Raw genomic sequence first — 16,689 nt, 5'->3', positions numbered from 1 at the left:
ACGATTCAATTAACATTTGCCAGGATTCAATTATCATTTGTCCTTAACTCTGAATTGCAATCAACTGTTGTGACTTTTTATATCACAGACGCCGCTTGAGTTCCGCAATCAGCAGAATGAATGAATTATTTTGAAGAAAATAATTAATGTTTCTTGTATTTGGAAGTCAAAGTTTAGGACAAATGTTCACTGAATCCAGGCCTGTGAATTTTGGCCTCATTGGCCTGATGCTTTTCTCTGTGGATTGGTACATTTTCCCCAAACAACATGTGTTGTGTCTTTTGTACTGTGTAGGCCAATGAAGCATGTGGCCCAATGGAAATAGACTCCGCCCTCACTGCTGTCCAAACCCTGAAGAATGAACTCCAAGATGCAAAGATGGCTGCCGTGGAAGGGCAACTTAAACCTCTACCTGGAGAGTCGGTTAGTGAGATTTATATTCTACCATCCAGTATGACCGTGGAGATGTGTAGTACCTCCATTGTAAAACTTTTTGCTTTCTTTAAATTGTATACATTTTTCTAAATTGTATATATTATGCAAGAAAATAATAATGCTGTATAAAGTAGTGAGAGATTTTTCTGTGATGCCTGCTCTACAGCTGGAGAAGTGTGCCCAGGACCTGGGGAGCACCTCCAAGGCTGTGGGCTCTTCTATGGCTCAGCTGCTCACTTGTGCTGCACAGGGAAACGAACACTACACAGGTACTGTGCTGCCCTATGAGTCTACATAGAGACTGAGTTTTACTGTGCAACATGCGATAAGCGACAATTTACTGTTTGGCCATTTAGCATGTAAGTGGCTGACAAATGTTTATTTCACATGGAAAGCAAACCCCACAAGAGCTAGAGATGTGCAAACCTACAATCATACGTGCCTTGGCCAAGGTGCAAGGTGCCTGACGACCTATGAGTTACAGGATGTTTTTTTAGACATTTCCAGAAGAGAGGCAGAGAATCTTCCTTCCTGACTGACTGGGGAAGGTCATTCTGATTTGGGTGAGGGGTGGGAGGAGTGGCTGGCCGGTGCTCAGAGATAGGACAGCCAGCTGGCGAGAGGAGGCTGAATGGAGCAGTGTGATTGGTGTTAATGGTGTAATCGTTGCCTGAAGATAGGACGAGGCGGTGCCATTCACAGCTTGGTATGCCAGTGTGAGAGACGCGGGGAGCCCTGGAAGCCAATGATGGGTGTTAAAAAGTTGCATGACGTCTGAAAACTTTGGCAGGTTGAAGGTCAATTGTGCATGAGTATTCTGGATCAGTTGCAGTGGTCCTTTCGCACAGTACAGTATTATAGTGTTCTACCGGACTGTACACAGGCCAGGCAGTGAACACTACACATGTTCTACATTGCACAGGTATTGTACTGTATTGGGTCTTACACTTACTGTAATGCATTGGTACTGTAGGTACACTGGCACTGTATTGCATTTCCTGTATTGCACTGTGAGATACACACTGTACTGCATAGGTTTTATCAATACACTGTTCACTTATACAGGGCAAAAAACTGGCCTACATACATCCTGGGGAACACCAGTATTATACAGGACATCACATTAACACTGTATAGATGCTGCACTGGCGTATATTGTCCTACAGATTTATTGAACAGAACTACATTAGTACCATACGGGTACAGTCCTAGTCAGGCATTGCAGTTGCACAGGGCATTACACACACATTATTTTTATTTCTGGAAATAAGCACATGTGACGTAAAACCATCGCGGTTGCCTTGAAAATCCTTTCAGATTTATTTTCAGGTTTGTTATTTTCTTTTCCATTTCATTCCTGCCTACAGTTTTGACATATTGGCCATGTTTCAAAACATTTCGCTGGTGGGTTTTTCCTATTATTAAGTCTCATTGTTCACCGCTGAATGCTTCCCAGGACTAGCTTTGTATACCATTTAAACTGCTACAGTTGGCTGACAGGATGTAGTAGACAGAGTAAGAAGCTTACTGCTCCACAGTGGGTCTTGCTGCCATCATTCAGCTTTCCAGTGCCTGGGAAATTCAGGAAATTACTCTCTCTTTGAGCGGTAGTACCAGTAAGCTAGAAATGTTCGCTCGTTGATATACAGATGACAGCTGTAAACATTCTCAAGTATTAAGTTCAGATGGCTAAACCTATAATCTAGATGTAAATATGAGAAGGCAGTGGTGGCTTCGGTATAGCTGTGATTTCCGGATTTGAATTTGATGCCATTTATTTGGTGAAATATTTCAATAATTTGATGAATTCAGCAGCATAGCAGTGGTCTATATACTTGAGTATTGTAACACTGAAGCTTGGGGAGCTTTTCTTCATCAGTAATCTTGTTTTCAGTAAATTTAGCAATGCATCAGCAGTCCTGTCTGCTTTGATGGATAATGCAATTTGATATAATCTGCTGGGTTTGCCCCCAGTTCAGTGTATAATAAGCAAAGGTCAAACTCTCTAGAGTGCTTCATATTTACTATTCGGTTCATTTGAACAATATATGCTCCACCATTTGCAGTGGGGTTCTCTTAATTGTGTTTTTGTTTTATGTATGTATGGAAAACAGATGATATTATTCCACTACTTCATAGTTCTTTTGCACATTGAGGAAGACCGACATGGAGCACTCAGTTGGGGCAGTCTTTGTAGATTCAGAAATGTATTCCCTCCCCTTATTCGCTTCTGCCACAAGCAGGCTTACAGTAAGATTAATATAATGCCCATGTATTTACTGAATGTAGAAACCAATATAATTTTGTGGAATTATATGCAGCGAATTGGGTTTGAGCTCCCTGGAAGAATGTGGATGCTGTTTCCTTTGATTCATGATTTATTCTAGAAAGTAATATTTATTTGCTGAGCACACACAGGGCAACTTGTTTTGTTTACATTTATGCACATTGTCAGTTTTTGCAGCTTGATGTTTTATTGAAGAAATTTGCAGTTCCTCAGGTTATTAAGCAGCTCAAGGTTACTGCTGATTCTGTAATTTCTCTTTTAATAATCTGTATATCCGGGCATGTTTGCTTTATTATCTTGGCACAGTGTGTTTCTGGCTCTTTAAGTGAATGCCGTGCACATGCTCACCCCATTGTCCCTTTCTGGCCTTTGCAGGCGTGGCTGCCAGGGAGACGGCCCAGGCGCTGAAGACTCTGGCCCAGGCCGCCCGGGGCGTGGCCGCCTCCACCACCGATCCTCAGTCCGCGGCGGCCATGTTGGACTCCGCTCGGGACGTCATGGAGGGCTCTGCCATGCTCATTCACGAGGCGAAGCAGGCCCTGGTCTCCCCCGGTGACGCAGAGAGCCAGCAGAGACTGGCACAGGTAAGTTTGGAAGGGTGCTATGTTTTAATAAAGTATCCCCTTCATTTAGGGGGCATTTACATGAACCTGCCCGTAGTTTTAGCCTGCAATGCACAACAATGGAGAAATCAGATTAGATTAATTGAGTACTCTCTTAAGCTGTAAAATGGCCTGTTTCAGTGGCAGTTGTAAACTAAAGCCGCGTTTCCACCGAAATTACCCGGAACTTTCAGTCCCAGGAACTACTTTACCAGGAACTAAAAGGTTCCTTCAGCCAATGGTTGTCTGCGTTTCCACCGGGGTCTAAAGTACCGCGAAGATTAGGCAAATTAGCCCACTGACGTATGAAAAAGCAACGTTGTCGTCGGTCCGTCTGTCATATGATTTCTTCCGTAACCCCATACTACCACCGAAGTAGCCTACATTATTTTCTAATAACCGGGACAGCCCGGAGGGGTTTATTCCACTTATACAACGGGTTACCAACAATGACTATATATGGTTACTTTTGTATTTATTGATTTTCATATATCCTCTCAAACACATTCATTATGTTTTTATGCGAACATTCGCTTTCATGTCTTGACATCCGAAGCGACAGAATGCAATCACATTTATATGTATAACTGGCAACAACAGCAGAAAACATGCACACGTTGTAAACAATTTGCTGTTTGATTACTTTCTCGTCGTCAATTCCATATAGGCTAATGGCAAAATGACAAGAATAGAACGAAAACTCGGACTTGCGTGAAAATGTAAATTAGCAGTGGTACAGCCACCGTTTGCTTTCCTTCGAAGTTACTGCTAGCCGAACAGCGAAGTGTGCCCTCCAGATGCGAACCATGCACCATAAATTAGTCCATAGTCTTCCTGGTCTTTTCGTGGAATTGAAAAATGTCAGTAAAATTACGGCAGTCTGAAAAAGCTAAAGGGAAGATTACTAGAATTAACCTGTTAGTTTACGCGGATAAAAAGTGCGGATGGTGATTTCCAGTTTGCTTGTACTGTATCATCAATGTTAATTATGCACAACTACCGCATACCTCACATAACTGTATCAAACGTTTTGAGTCAATTACAACGGGCTAACAAAGAAAATCCGGAAGAAAATATTCAGCAACCGAATTAATCCGTTTGAATGTTTTGGTAGCCTACGTAATATGCTGTCCCAGCACGAATGCTTAGCATTTTATAAAACGAATACTAAAGCAAGAAAAGAACAGAAGAGCACACGTTATAATTCCAAGACGTTGACAGGCTATAACCAAAACTAGGCTACTGCGCCGCATAACGTACAAGTTTGATTTGAAGTTATTATGAAAATAAATTGGTTTGCCGCTGCATATTTTCAAACATGGCGGGTAATGGCGGAAAATAAATACAACACAAATGCTGCGAGTACTCGACCAATCAGAAATGTTTAGCGCTGCAAGCTCCACCCAAAAGGTTCCTGTACTTTTGGAAAGTACTACCCCCCGAGCAGGAACGTTTTGGGGGGTAAAACAAAGCCCCCAGAACTAAATTTAGACCCTAGTTCCTGCGGTGGAAACGCACCGAGTTCCTCAAAAGGTTCCTAGTTCCGGGGCATAGTTCCTGCGGTGGAAACGCGGCTTAACTTGACCAAGCAGCCACAAGCACAGTGATATAGATGAGGCAGAATGCAGAACCCTTTGCACTCTCTGTACTCTCAGTCCTGCTCCATAATGATTATGCAAAATGGATCAAATCTGCTCTGCTCCTCAGTGTTTCATTCCCAGTGCTGTTGGCGCAAAACTCCCATCTTTGCGCCACAAGTGCTCCTGGGAAATCAACATGTCGGCCAGCATATGTTGGTGACACAAGTGTAAATTGGGAATGTCAATTACGCTGTTCTGTTTTTCCTGACTGTTATTTTTGCTTTTTAAATTTGAATTAGAACTGGGGAGGGGAGCGAGCGATGTGGGAGCTGGCTCTGCTGCATGTTCACCCACACTCTGTTGTCCCAGGTGGCCAAGGCGGTGTCTCACTCTTTGAACAACTGTGTGAACTGCCTGCCTGGACAGAAGGATGTTGATATGGCTTTGAAGAGCATAGGAGAGGCCAGCAAGAAGCTCCTGGTGGACACTGTGAGTTCCTGTTTCTGGTCCTTCTGTATCTTAGTTGAACATGTTGTAAATGAGTCTAGTAAAATTCCTTTACTAATCCTCCATGAATATCTGAAACCGAAGCCATTCTGTTGAGGACCTACTGGATTTATAAGTTCTGTGTGAGCTCATCTTTTTGATGTCTTTTGTCACCTGGTTACATGTTAACAGATGTTAACATGACATGTTAATACTTTAACAGTCAGTTGCTGAATTTAAATGTTCAAATGCCGTTAATGGATGTGCATATGTAAGCTTGCTTGCACAGCTTACATATTTTAATTGCATCTGTTTATACAGCTGAATATTCATTTGTTCTGAAGCAGGTCAGGTCTTTGCTAACTTTATTTGTGAGGTGGTACTGCAGCTCTATATTATGAAACAGTGATTTTATGGACCAGCCAGTTAAGATCCTGCTTTCCTTTAGTCCTCTGAACTACAGGAGGTTTGAGTTGGAACTTGGTGTTTCTGTTGCTGATTTACACTAGTTGAAGCCAAAAAATTGAATCTTATGAATATTCCTAAAAACAATGTGCCCAACGACACACCATTTATTGCCAATTTGCCCATGGTCACAACCCTATGAGAGTGTTCATAAGTGGCATCAAATTGGGGGTAAGGAGGCAGAATTTTAAATGTAAAGTATATGGTTATTCTATTGCCATTCTACTGAATCTGTAGTCTTTTGAATCTATGATTCTAACTTGAAAATCTTCTGGTTACAACTTCACTTCCCTAACCACTCTTCCACAGTTTTGTTTGAACATTGGACATGGGACACAATAAGCAGGGGATTTTGAGCGTCAAACTTCATTTGCTGCATTCTAGTGGATTTCTATGCATCGATTTGTGCGTTTTCTGCATCAATTTATGGTGGAAATGCTTCTTTCGTGTTTTTATTGGGGGGGACAAATGCATGTGATGTGTTCTTAATATTGAGGGGGACGTATCCCCTGCGCACCCCCCGAAATATACACCTATGGACAGTGCTGTCCATGCAGCTGTGCAATGTGCATGCAGTGCATTGTGAGCTGTTGCTGATTTTATTGTATCATCCGCTCCCAGCTCCCGCCGTGCCAAAAGTCTTTCCAGGAGGCCCAGAGCGACCTGAATCAGACGGCCGCGGACCTCAATCACTCCGCTGGGGAGGTGGTCCATGCATCCCGGGGCACCAGCAGCCAGCTGGCCGTGGCTTCCGGAAAGTTCAGCGAGGACTTTGACGAGTTCCTGGACGCTGGCATAGAGATGGCAGGGCACACTCAGGTGAGTCCATTTCCTATTCTTGAAGGCTCCAAGACTCTGACTTGAAGTCAGTCAACATTCAGTCTAAATTTGACATTGTGAAATAAATGCAAGGGTCTGTGCCAAATAACTTTGATAAATTACCTGTTTATTCCTGACACTGAGGGTGACTAAAATGAACATGGTTGTTTCTGGTTGTGTATGGTTGTTTGTATTGTAAGTCAGAGTTAAAGACGTTTTGACTGAACCCAGGCTTCTTTCTCACAATATAGTGCAAGTTTTCCCAAAATGAGGTCTACTACTTCCACTACTGAGTCTCTGGGCTCTCATAAAAATGGAAAATGTGTTTCATTTTATGAATCTTTTTATGGCTGCTTTTTATGGATACTTTCCATAAATTTCATACTTGGTTTCCAAATGACATCTATCTAGGTTACATGTCCTTGGCGATATATCTGGTCACATTCATTATGAAAAATACATTTCTGATCTAAATCTGCAGGAAATGATCTCCCATATTAGACATGCCTCCATGTACTTGTGTGTTGAGTGACCACGGGATTGCACTGTTGTCGATGTCAATGATAATCATGCCAAATGCTGATAATTTTACTGAGATGGATGCCCTGAGAGGCTGGTAATTTTAGATGGCTCTGAGATTAGTGTGGGAATCCCTACTGTCGGGGACATGCCCAAGCTTGGATGCCATTTCAAACTGTGGTCTCTTGCAAAGAGAAGGGGGGAATTGGCCTATATGCTATTTTGAGGATGCTTGGCTTTCTTGGCATGATAACGAGAGCCTGCAGTAATGTCAGCCAGTCCAGCAGTTTCAGGTTTCCAGTCCATTCGTTTAAATCGGATCCTTCTAATTTATTTAGACATCTGCTTCTCCCCTGGGAACTTTAACAAATTCAGACGTACAGTAATGAGAATCACCAACGTTCTTGCTCCAGTCGTTTTTCCTCACTAATCCGGGCCAAAAGACAGGCAAGGAAATTGTTATGGCATGGCACTTATTACCAAGTCGCAGGTGAGTGCTTCCAGTAGCAGTGTAGGTGGTGTTGGTAAGAGTCACATGGGCCCAGGTTAGGAGATCACACTAGGAGATTAGGAGATCCATTTTAGGCCCATTCTCCAGTCTGCCACTACATAGTCACTAAAAAGAACGTCTATTACGGTTTCATTTGGTGTTATTTTCTCATTGCACACTAGATAGGCTTTAGAGTTTTCATCACCATGCCCTCAGTTTAATAAAGGGCTTGGATCCTTCTTTAATAATAGCCTACTCATTGGTCATAATAAAGTGTTCTTGACAAGCATTATTGGCTTTGAACTGTCAGTGAGAAGTAGATCTTTGGCATGACAAACCACTCAGCATGAGGAAGTGGCTCTAAAATGGCCAAAACATTGAAACCGAAGTGTGTTAAATTATAATATTATGGCTACTTAGTTGCTATAGACTTTAACTGCTTTTCACTTGTAGTTTATTCTTGTTAACACCAATTGATTCAGACATGATGTAATTGGGTTTTTTTTTGTTGTGGTTTTGCATGAATAAGTGGAGTGAATATTAATCCAGTCAAGAAAATTATAGGCTCACTGTTGGGTAACTGGCTACCTGCCTAGATAGCATGTTAAAGCTACAGATGAATATTCAGTTCTCTGTAACACAGAACGCAATAACACAAAACATAAGCACTGAGTATTCTTACAGCAGTAGATCACATCACAAGCTCAGGTGTACCTCGAGGTATAGTTATGTTAAACAAAAAAAAACTGCCATTGCCATATTTAGTTGCTGAATTGAGCATAATGTAAATGTGCTTTTAATGGGCTTCATCCATGTGACCTAACTTCTTTGGTGGCTTGGCCTGGAGCTGACATATGAGGTTGAACAAAGGTACAGACATAGTTATATGTCTGATATATGAAGTGTCTGCATTACATTTGAGTCGTGACTGCGCTTGACCTTCACAGTGCAAAGAGGACCAGATCCAGGTCATTGGCAACCTAAAGAACATCTCCATGGCCTCCAGCAAGCTGCTGCTTGCTGCCAAGTCTCTCTCAGTGGATCCAGGGGCAGCCAATGCCAAAAACCTCCTGGCTGCTGCAGCCAGGTGAGCAGCTGAATAAAATTACCTTTTGGGCTCTCTGTTGGCCCATTCCTGTTTAAGATGGCGGACTGAGAACATTGTATCAGCATATTGAATCAGTTTAAGTGCACAGCCCTACTCACACTTGCATTGTATCAACACGATTCACTGATAATGAGGTCTGGCCTGAGTTAATGATAACATTCATTTATGCTAAAAGGAAAAGAGGCCCCTGTTTTCATTTGTTCAAATTCCTGTCTTTTGGACTGTGGTATTTTTAAGGGGCTGGGTTTGTAATAACAAGATTGCAGCTTGTTTCCAGCTGGAATAGTGCAAATATAACTCTGGTATTTAACCTGTGCTCACTGAAGTCAAAAAAGCAAAAATGAGACACAAGCCTGTGTTTGTTGATGACGACAGTATGTGGGAGGGTGGGAGGTCAGACCCTGTGCTTGTGAAAAGCTGCTTTTGAGTTTGGATGCTGCCTTCGTGTTTCAGAGCGGTGACGGAGAGCATTAACCAGCTTATCACGCTGTGTACCCAGCAGGCTCCAGGCCAGAAGGAGTGTGACAACGCTCTGCGTGAGCTCGAGGTACCCTGTGCACCTGCATGAGTTGCTGTTTGCAGTAGTGATATTGTTACAGTTCCTTAGAGCTGGTGAATGCTCATGATAAGGCCAACTGACTTTAGTTTTCATACAGGCAGTGTTCAAAGTTGAACACAGCAATTCAGTTCAGAATGTAATGAGAAAAAGTCTTGTGAATGAAATACTGCAGTTAACGTTCAATACAGTTAAAAAAAACGAATTTGGGCAGAATTCCAGTTGAAATGCATGCAATTAATGCAGTTAAATTTCAGTTTTTCTTTGTATGCAAATTGGTTTAATGTATGGGACTTTTATATTGTAAATAAGGGAAATACGAAGTCCTCCTTTCCATGACTGTTGAAAGGCTCTGCCTTACACTTTTGTAAGCACAGTATTTTTGTCACAGCCTAAGTGTATCTTGGGTAGCATTCTTCCTCTTCAGTAAGCTGATAAAAACAGACTTTGTTAACGCCCTGGCGATGTGTAGAGAGTAACATTTTCACTCTGTGGGGAAGGATCTCTGTGTTGATTATATCCCACCCCACACACACACACACACACACACACACACACACTTCCCCCAGCACCCATCCCCTCTCTCCCACACTCTCCCCTCCCATGATTGCACCAGTGGGGCATGGTGGCTTTTTACCCTCTAAAAAGCCCCCTTATACCATGAGGGCCTTGATGGGACAGAGATACTCACTGTCTTAAAACATCTGTGCTATGGGTGTGGTCACAGGTGCAGCTTCAGCTTACGGTGGAGGTTATTTCTGTCCCATTCTTTTGAGGATGGAGGTCAACATGATCACTCTATGGATTTGGCTCTTTCTGCTTTGTCAATTTTTGTTAAATTGCTCATAAGAAAATGAGGTTAAAAACATCCGAGGATACACAATCCCTTTGCAACAATTTCCATAGAGCCCAATCAATGCTTGTCACAAGACTTCTAGGTATAAATGATAGGTGTGTTCTTCTTCTTGTGACCCGGGTCTTTTATTCCGTCCTCAGGCAGTGAGGGGAATGCTCGGTAACCCCAGTGAGCCGGTCAGTGACCTGTCCTACTTCGACTGCATCGAGAGCGTGATGGAGAACTCCAAGGTCTGCATGGCTTCAGTGGCGGGGCTCAGAGAGGAAAAATGAAAAGTGTACAGTTCTTTACAGTGGTCTTTCCTTTGCCCAGGTCCTGGGAGAGTCCATGGCTGGAATCTCTCAAAACTGTAAGACTGGAGACGTTCCAGCATTTGGGGACTGTGTGGGCGTGGCCTCCAAGGCCCTTTGTGGGCTGACTGAGGCAGCGGGGCAGGTAGGGGTGCGGATTGGTCCAGCCGGGTGTCCCTATAAGCTTGTTGTCTACAACAGATCTTCCATCTCCCTAATGCAGCATACCTATCAACTTAGTTCTTTATTATAAATCTTTCTCCACTGCACCAGGTATCTAAGATGTCAGTGTTGTGTTGATATATCTTCCTTGTCCTCAGGCTTCCTACTTGGTGGGTGTGTCCGACCCAAACAGCCAAGCAGGTCACCAGGGGCTGGTGGACCCCATCCAGTTTGCTCGAGCCAATCAGGCCATTCAGATGGCCTGTCAGAACCTGGTGGATCCAGCCAGCAGCCCATCCCAGGTTAGTTCTTATACTCTGTAGTCCTCTGAATGTGATGGGAACAGTTTGGGTGTGGTCCTTTTAACCTTGTTGTGCTGTGGTTTTCAGCTCTGGTCATGGAGAGCCAGTTTAGCGTGTGCAACATCCATCATCCTAACCTGTAGGGTCCTCTCACTGCACCCCTGTGAGGACGTGGATGTGGTGTGGCTGCATTGCTTTGCTGCATTGTCTGTGTTTCTGTGCATGTTTCAGGTGCTGTCTGCGGCTACAATCGTAGCCAAGCACACCTCCGCCTTGTGCAATGCCTGCCGCCTGGCTTCCTCTAAAACCGCCAACCCCGTGGCCAAGAGGCACTTTGTTCAGTCGGCTAAAGAGGTGGCCAACAGTACAGCCAACCTGGTCAAAACCATAAAGGTGAGACCCTCACACTGCTCTCCCATCTGGGACATTGCCTGTGGATTTGAAGATGTTATGTTAGGAATAATCTACAACAAGCGTAACACACCATGCAGAGGCATAGAAGCACCTGACATGAAGGAGAGGGTGGTTGCCTCCACTGAGTGCATTCAAACCCTTCAATGCACGCCTTGGTGAACTTATTATCAATTTGTAAGACAGATTTCTGCCATTAACATTGTTCTGTGAAGATTTTATATAATACTGGACAGTTTTGAATGGACAGTGTTACTTTAAATCTATAGACAGTGATACTTGCATGCATATAGACAGAAAGATGGATGCAGTTCCTAATTTGTGGTTCAGAAGCTTATTGGCACCCCTCGCCCTAGTGCTTGGACAGCTCATGAACTTGGAATAACTTGGGCAGAACATATTGGTGGAACACATTCATTGGAAATTCCCTTTTGTCTCGCATGGGAGCGTACTCTTTATTTACTCTAATAAATTAAATGATTCGAGTTTGCTTTAATAAAATCAGTTTAATCCTCATAAATGTAAACATCTTTGGGGGATACGTTTTCCCACTAAGAACCCAAGCTTTGAAGAGCAAGCGCAATAACAGTGAGTGGAAAAATTTGTTCTCAAAATCATGACATTTTCATCAGTAATTGGAATTGGCTGTTTTAATGGTGTTTACATTACGTACAAGCCCTTATAATCCCTTAAACACAGTGAACAAATTCATCTGAGAATATAAACAGTCTGAGAGCAACAGTTTTATGTTTACAATTCTTCCTCCATTATTTCTAGCATTCAAAATAGGACTGTTCCCTTCACTCCTACTGTCGGTAATTTGATCAGAATTTCTATTGTGTATTTTCAAAATCACCCGGCCTCCTCCACAAAATCGGATAGAGAAACCTCTTTCTTCCTCACCTTTTTTTCCTGGAGATTGAGTTTCATTTATTTTCTGTTAGGACAATAAGAAAATGAAAAGGCATGTCCTGCCATGTTTTATCTGCTTATTGGAATATCCACTGCACTTCCACTGGTGCAGAAGGGAATTAGGGATGCAATAAGTTATGCGATATACATCAGATCATATGTCTTCAGCATTTTACAGCAAATTTGATTGTACAAAAACTTCACTGCGCCGTGAGGCAAGCCGAAAATATTGAACGGCTCCAAAGCTGAGCTGCAGCTAGGTCCGCACAAAACTGTGCTGCAGCAGGTCCACACCTGGTTCACAGTACACTGGCTTCTGACCAGCTCATCCACAGTCATTACTTCAGCTATAACTCTCAGGCAGATGTATTTTGCCCGGCTTTGTTGCATGGCTGATGTGCCTGGGGCTTAACTTCCACAAAGCAGAAAGCAAAGAGCCCTCTGCTCTTTGGTTTACATTTAGAGGGAGGTTATATCTGCAGCCCTGTGAGCAGTTATCATCACATCCATATATGGAGTTGAATTAGGCTGCAGGTCAGGATCATACGCTTCAATGAAAGAACTGAAACTGATGAAATGATAAAACTGAATTCACAAGAGGAATTGGTGACATGGGTATGTGTGGCACTGATGTTCGGTATTGTGTCTCTGTGTTTGTGTGCATGTGTATGCGTGTGCTCTCCTTGGCCCTGCCAGGCTCTTGATGGGGATTTCTCCGAGGAGAACCGGGACAAGTGCCGTGTTGCCACTGCGCCTCTCATCGAAGCTGTGGAGAACCTGACGGCCTTCGCCTCCAACCCAGAGTTCGCCAGCGTTCCTGCTCAGATTAGCAATGAGGTACAGTTTGTTTGCGCACATGGTAGTGTCTTGAATCTCATTTTAGATGTAGGGGCCAGGTAACACTGTGTGTCTTTATTAAGTGGCTACGTTTTTTTTTCCAGGGTCCGTAAGAGGACTGTGGTTATTCTCCTTTCCTTGTTTTGTGATACCGTGTTAAACACTGAGCATTTGGTGGATTTCTTGGAGTAAATGTATTTCTCGTTCTTTACCTTTGAATCACAAACTTTAAAAGGGAGCCACTCTTTAGTGTGTCTTCTGCTAGTGTGTGTCTGAAGCCGAAAGGTAAGTCAAAATACAATTTTCTTCCTTCAGAACAAATAAGTTTTGAAGGATTGAAGTTGTATTTTTAGTTACCTTTTAGCTATAGATACACATTAGCAAAGGACTGGTTCACCTGTGAGTCAGTTTTGTTTGGACTATTTTTTGTCACTGTGTGTCCGTCCGTGCTTGCGTGCATGTGAACGTGTGTGTGTGTGTGTATGTGTTCAGGGCTCAGCTGCTCAGGAGCCCATCTTGCGGTCGGCACGGTCCATGCTGGACAGCTCCACACACCTCCTGAAGACCGCCCGCTCACTCATCATCAACCCCAAGGACCCACCCACCTGGTCTATCCTGGCCGGCCACTCCCGTACCGTGTCCGATTCCATTAAGAGCCTTATCACTGCTATCAGGTCAGTACACCGCCCCCTGCTGGTTCAGGATTTAATTGGTTTCTGATGTCTTTGAGTCTTGCGGGTTTCAGCTTCATCATTTGTTTAGTAATTGACGCACTGGTCGATAACCAGGTCATATTTCTGTCTGAATAATCACTCATTTTGGCAAAGGAAAAATGAACATTTTGCAGATTCTACCACCCTTAACTGTAGTTGTCCATGTAAAGACTAGAAAATATATTTTATATTATTGTTTTTAAACATAGTTCTGCATGGCTGTGCTAAATAGTGCAGTAGCAAATGGCATTCTAAATAACCGAAACAAACGAATGTTAAATCACCAGTATATTTGTTGTATTCATTTAAATCACCCTTCACATTTGATGTACACAAGTCTGTAAGTTTGGAGCGAGAGAGAGCTAGATTTTGAAAAAAAAATGCTCCCCCCTCACCCCTTAGTTCTCCCTCCAGAGCCCCACCCTCCAAAATATGAACAAAAGTGTTCTAAAAATAACTTGCATACTGCACCTTTAATTGATGTATTAATTGTTAGCACTGATGCATTTTGAGATTCAAAACCTGTCAGCTCTATTAATTAATTCAAGAAGCAAGTGGATGAGTTATTTCAATTATGTGGTTGTGTATGTTTCTGTAATTGTTCCACTGAGGCAGACTGTGGCCATTTTTCTGTATTACTACTTTGTCACTGTGTGTCTAATTAGGGTGGGTCCTTGGTTGAGGGTTGATAACTACAGCTGAGGGCCTGAACTGCTGGTATATTAAGAGTTCTTATTTGCAGTGAAAGATTACCTCTAGTGGTATAATGTTGCACTGCACCTTTTTTAACAGATACACTAAATGTATACTAAAATAAATCCACCACTGTCAGAATGAGGGTAGAAAAAACAAAAGGTACGTCAGTTGTAGACTAACCTCATGTCATACCATTAAAAAAGAGGGTATGAGCAACTAACTGAAAGATGGCCAGTGGTCACACCCACATTGGTATTCCCTCTGCGGCAGACTCACTGTTTCTTTCCTCACAGGGACAAAGCTCCAGGACAGAGGGAGTGCGACTCCTCCATCGACAATATCAACAAATGCATCCGTGATATCGAGCAGGCCTCTCTGGCGGCTGTCAGCCAGAGCCTTCCCACAAGGGATGACATTTCACTGGAGGTAATGGACAACAGCCTAAGGCAGGCCTCCAAAAACGAAGGCCAGTCTGCTCCTCTTTGTGTGGCTGAAAACTATCTGTCGCGCTCCCTTTCCACATAATTTGCTTCCCCCGTGTCACCCACTCGGTGATATCAGAAAAATCAGTGTTTTAAGAGGAGCTTTGCCACTTCATAAACTCCAAAATTGGAGGAGCTGTCATATGTTATGAATGACTCGCTGATTTTAAACAACCATAGAGCTTTGCTGCATTGAGAAGAATTGCACGATTGTTTCCTATGAATCAGTGCTTGACAGCATATGGCAGCTCTATCCATTATGGGTTTATGAAACCTCACTCTCCCAGTACTATAGCTGGATCTGCTCCCTCTCACCTGTCTCCTTCATGTAACATCCCCTCAACATGCCATTTTTTCTGTGGTAAATTGTGTGGAGGGATGAAGGCAGGATGGTTAAATAATTCACTCAAGGACACCCTCACTTTCTCAACCTCCATTGACTCCAGATTATATTTATTTATGAATATACTGCTTCGCTTTGTGCAACACAGTGAATTACAGGTTGGTTGCTGCTGCAAATATCTAACTTGATAACTTCTGCTCTTTTAACCGAACGTGTTTAGTTTTAAATAAATTTGCTTGCTATGTGACTATATCTGACTACCTGAACAAGGAATATTAATAATCCCATCAGGCTTTGCAAGACCATTTAACATCCGCAGTGCAGGAGATTGGCCATCTCATTGACCCCATCACAATAGCAGCAAGGGGAGAGGCTGCCCAACTGGGACACAAGGTACGTACAGTATATCTATACTCCTTTTTTCATTTTATCATAAGCAGGTTGTGTAATATCTACGCTCCTTTTTTACACTTAATCATAAACAGGTTTTATTATACATGTTGTCTGGTGCCTCTGCTATCGTGTATCTAGCTCATGTTGCATGTCAAAGGCCATTCTCTGGGGGAAAAACTGTCAGTGTTCTATCAAACCTTGAGTATCCTGCTCAAACAAAGTTCACCTAAGATCGTGGGTCCATCGGACCATTATCATGATGCAGTTTGTTGTATTAATTAGGAGCTTGAAATGGTTTGGGATTTCTCTGGAGAGAAAATTAGCATTTCAAAATGAGCCCCCAGGGAAAGTTATTTCTTGGATGCACCAAATATGCACTGTTATTTTATGGAATTCCCCTTCAGGTCACCCAGCTTGCCAGCTACTTCGAACCCCTTATCATGGCATCTGTGGGTTTGTCCTCCAAACTCCTTGACCACCAGCAACAAATGACCGTCCTGGACCAGACCAAGACATTGGCCGAATCTGCCCTGCAGATGCTGTACGCTGCCAAGGAGGGAGGGGGCAACCCAAAGGTACATTGCTTGCTCACCACTGAGAGACTACGAAGGCACAGATCTGCCTTCACTATGGGAACTGATGTCAAATGCATGCCGCTTGTGATCACATATGTTGTATATACCAGAAGTGAAAAAACTTGGTTACATGGTCTGATGGTTTTCAGTCACCATAAAATCAGTAATCAATTTAGAAACCATAGACTGGGTAATGTTCAGAGTTAACCGTATAAAACAACTGCTTATATGATCAATGAAATGTGACTGAAAAGCATCCGACGGTGTGGTACTGTAATTCAGTATCTTTGTATTTTACTGTATTCCAGACAAAAAAGAGAGACAGCTTCAGAAGTAGGGAAATAGCAGTAAAACAGAATGACATGAATCC

General features: G+C 42.9%; 1 protein-coding gene across 5 annotated transcripts in view; it reads left to right on the top strand.

Moving 5' to 3' along the window:
- The window catches only part of LOC118227671 (talin-2), a 114,975-nt gene that overhangs the window by 76,259 nt on the left and 22,027 nt on the right, over positions 1-16,689 (top strand). For all 5 annotated transcript variants that reach the window (XM_035418416.1, XM_035418414.1, XM_035418415.1 and 2 more), the window contains 16 exons: positions 295-423; positions 602-704; positions 3,098-3,306; positions 5,274-5,393; positions 6,477-6,674; positions 8,631-8,770; positions 9,245-9,338; positions 10,344-10,433; positions 10,516-10,638; positions 10,814-10,957; positions 11,189-11,350; positions 12,977-13,117; positions 13,610-13,791; positions 14,820-14,952; positions 15,643-15,744; positions 16,149-16,319. In XM_035418416.1, the coding sequence (XP_035274307.1) occupies positions 295-423; positions 602-704; positions 3,098-3,306; positions 5,274-5,393; positions 6,477-6,674; positions 8,631-8,770; positions 9,245-9,338; positions 10,344-10,433; positions 10,516-10,638; positions 10,814-10,957; positions 11,189-11,350; positions 12,977-13,117; positions 13,610-13,791; positions 14,820-14,952; positions 15,643-15,744; positions 16,149-16,319 (2,241 nt within the window). The remainder of the gene's footprint in view (positions 1-294; positions 424-601; positions 705-3,097; positions 3,307-5,273; positions 5,394-6,476; positions 6,675-8,630; positions 8,771-9,244; positions 9,339-10,343; positions 10,434-10,515; positions 10,639-10,813; positions 10,958-11,188; positions 11,351-12,976; positions 13,118-13,609; positions 13,792-14,819; positions 14,953-15,642; positions 15,745-16,148; positions 16,320-16,689) is intronic.

This window comes from Anguilla anguilla, chromosome 5, assembly GCF_013347855.1.
Source record: "Anguilla anguilla isolate fAngAng1 chromosome 5, fAngAng1.pri, whole genome shotgun sequence".
Taxonomy (NCBI): domain Eukaryota; kingdom Metazoa; phylum Chordata; class Actinopteri; order Anguilliformes; family Anguillidae; genus Anguilla; species Anguilla anguilla.
This window is presented reverse-complemented; position numbering and strand designations above follow the sequence as displayed.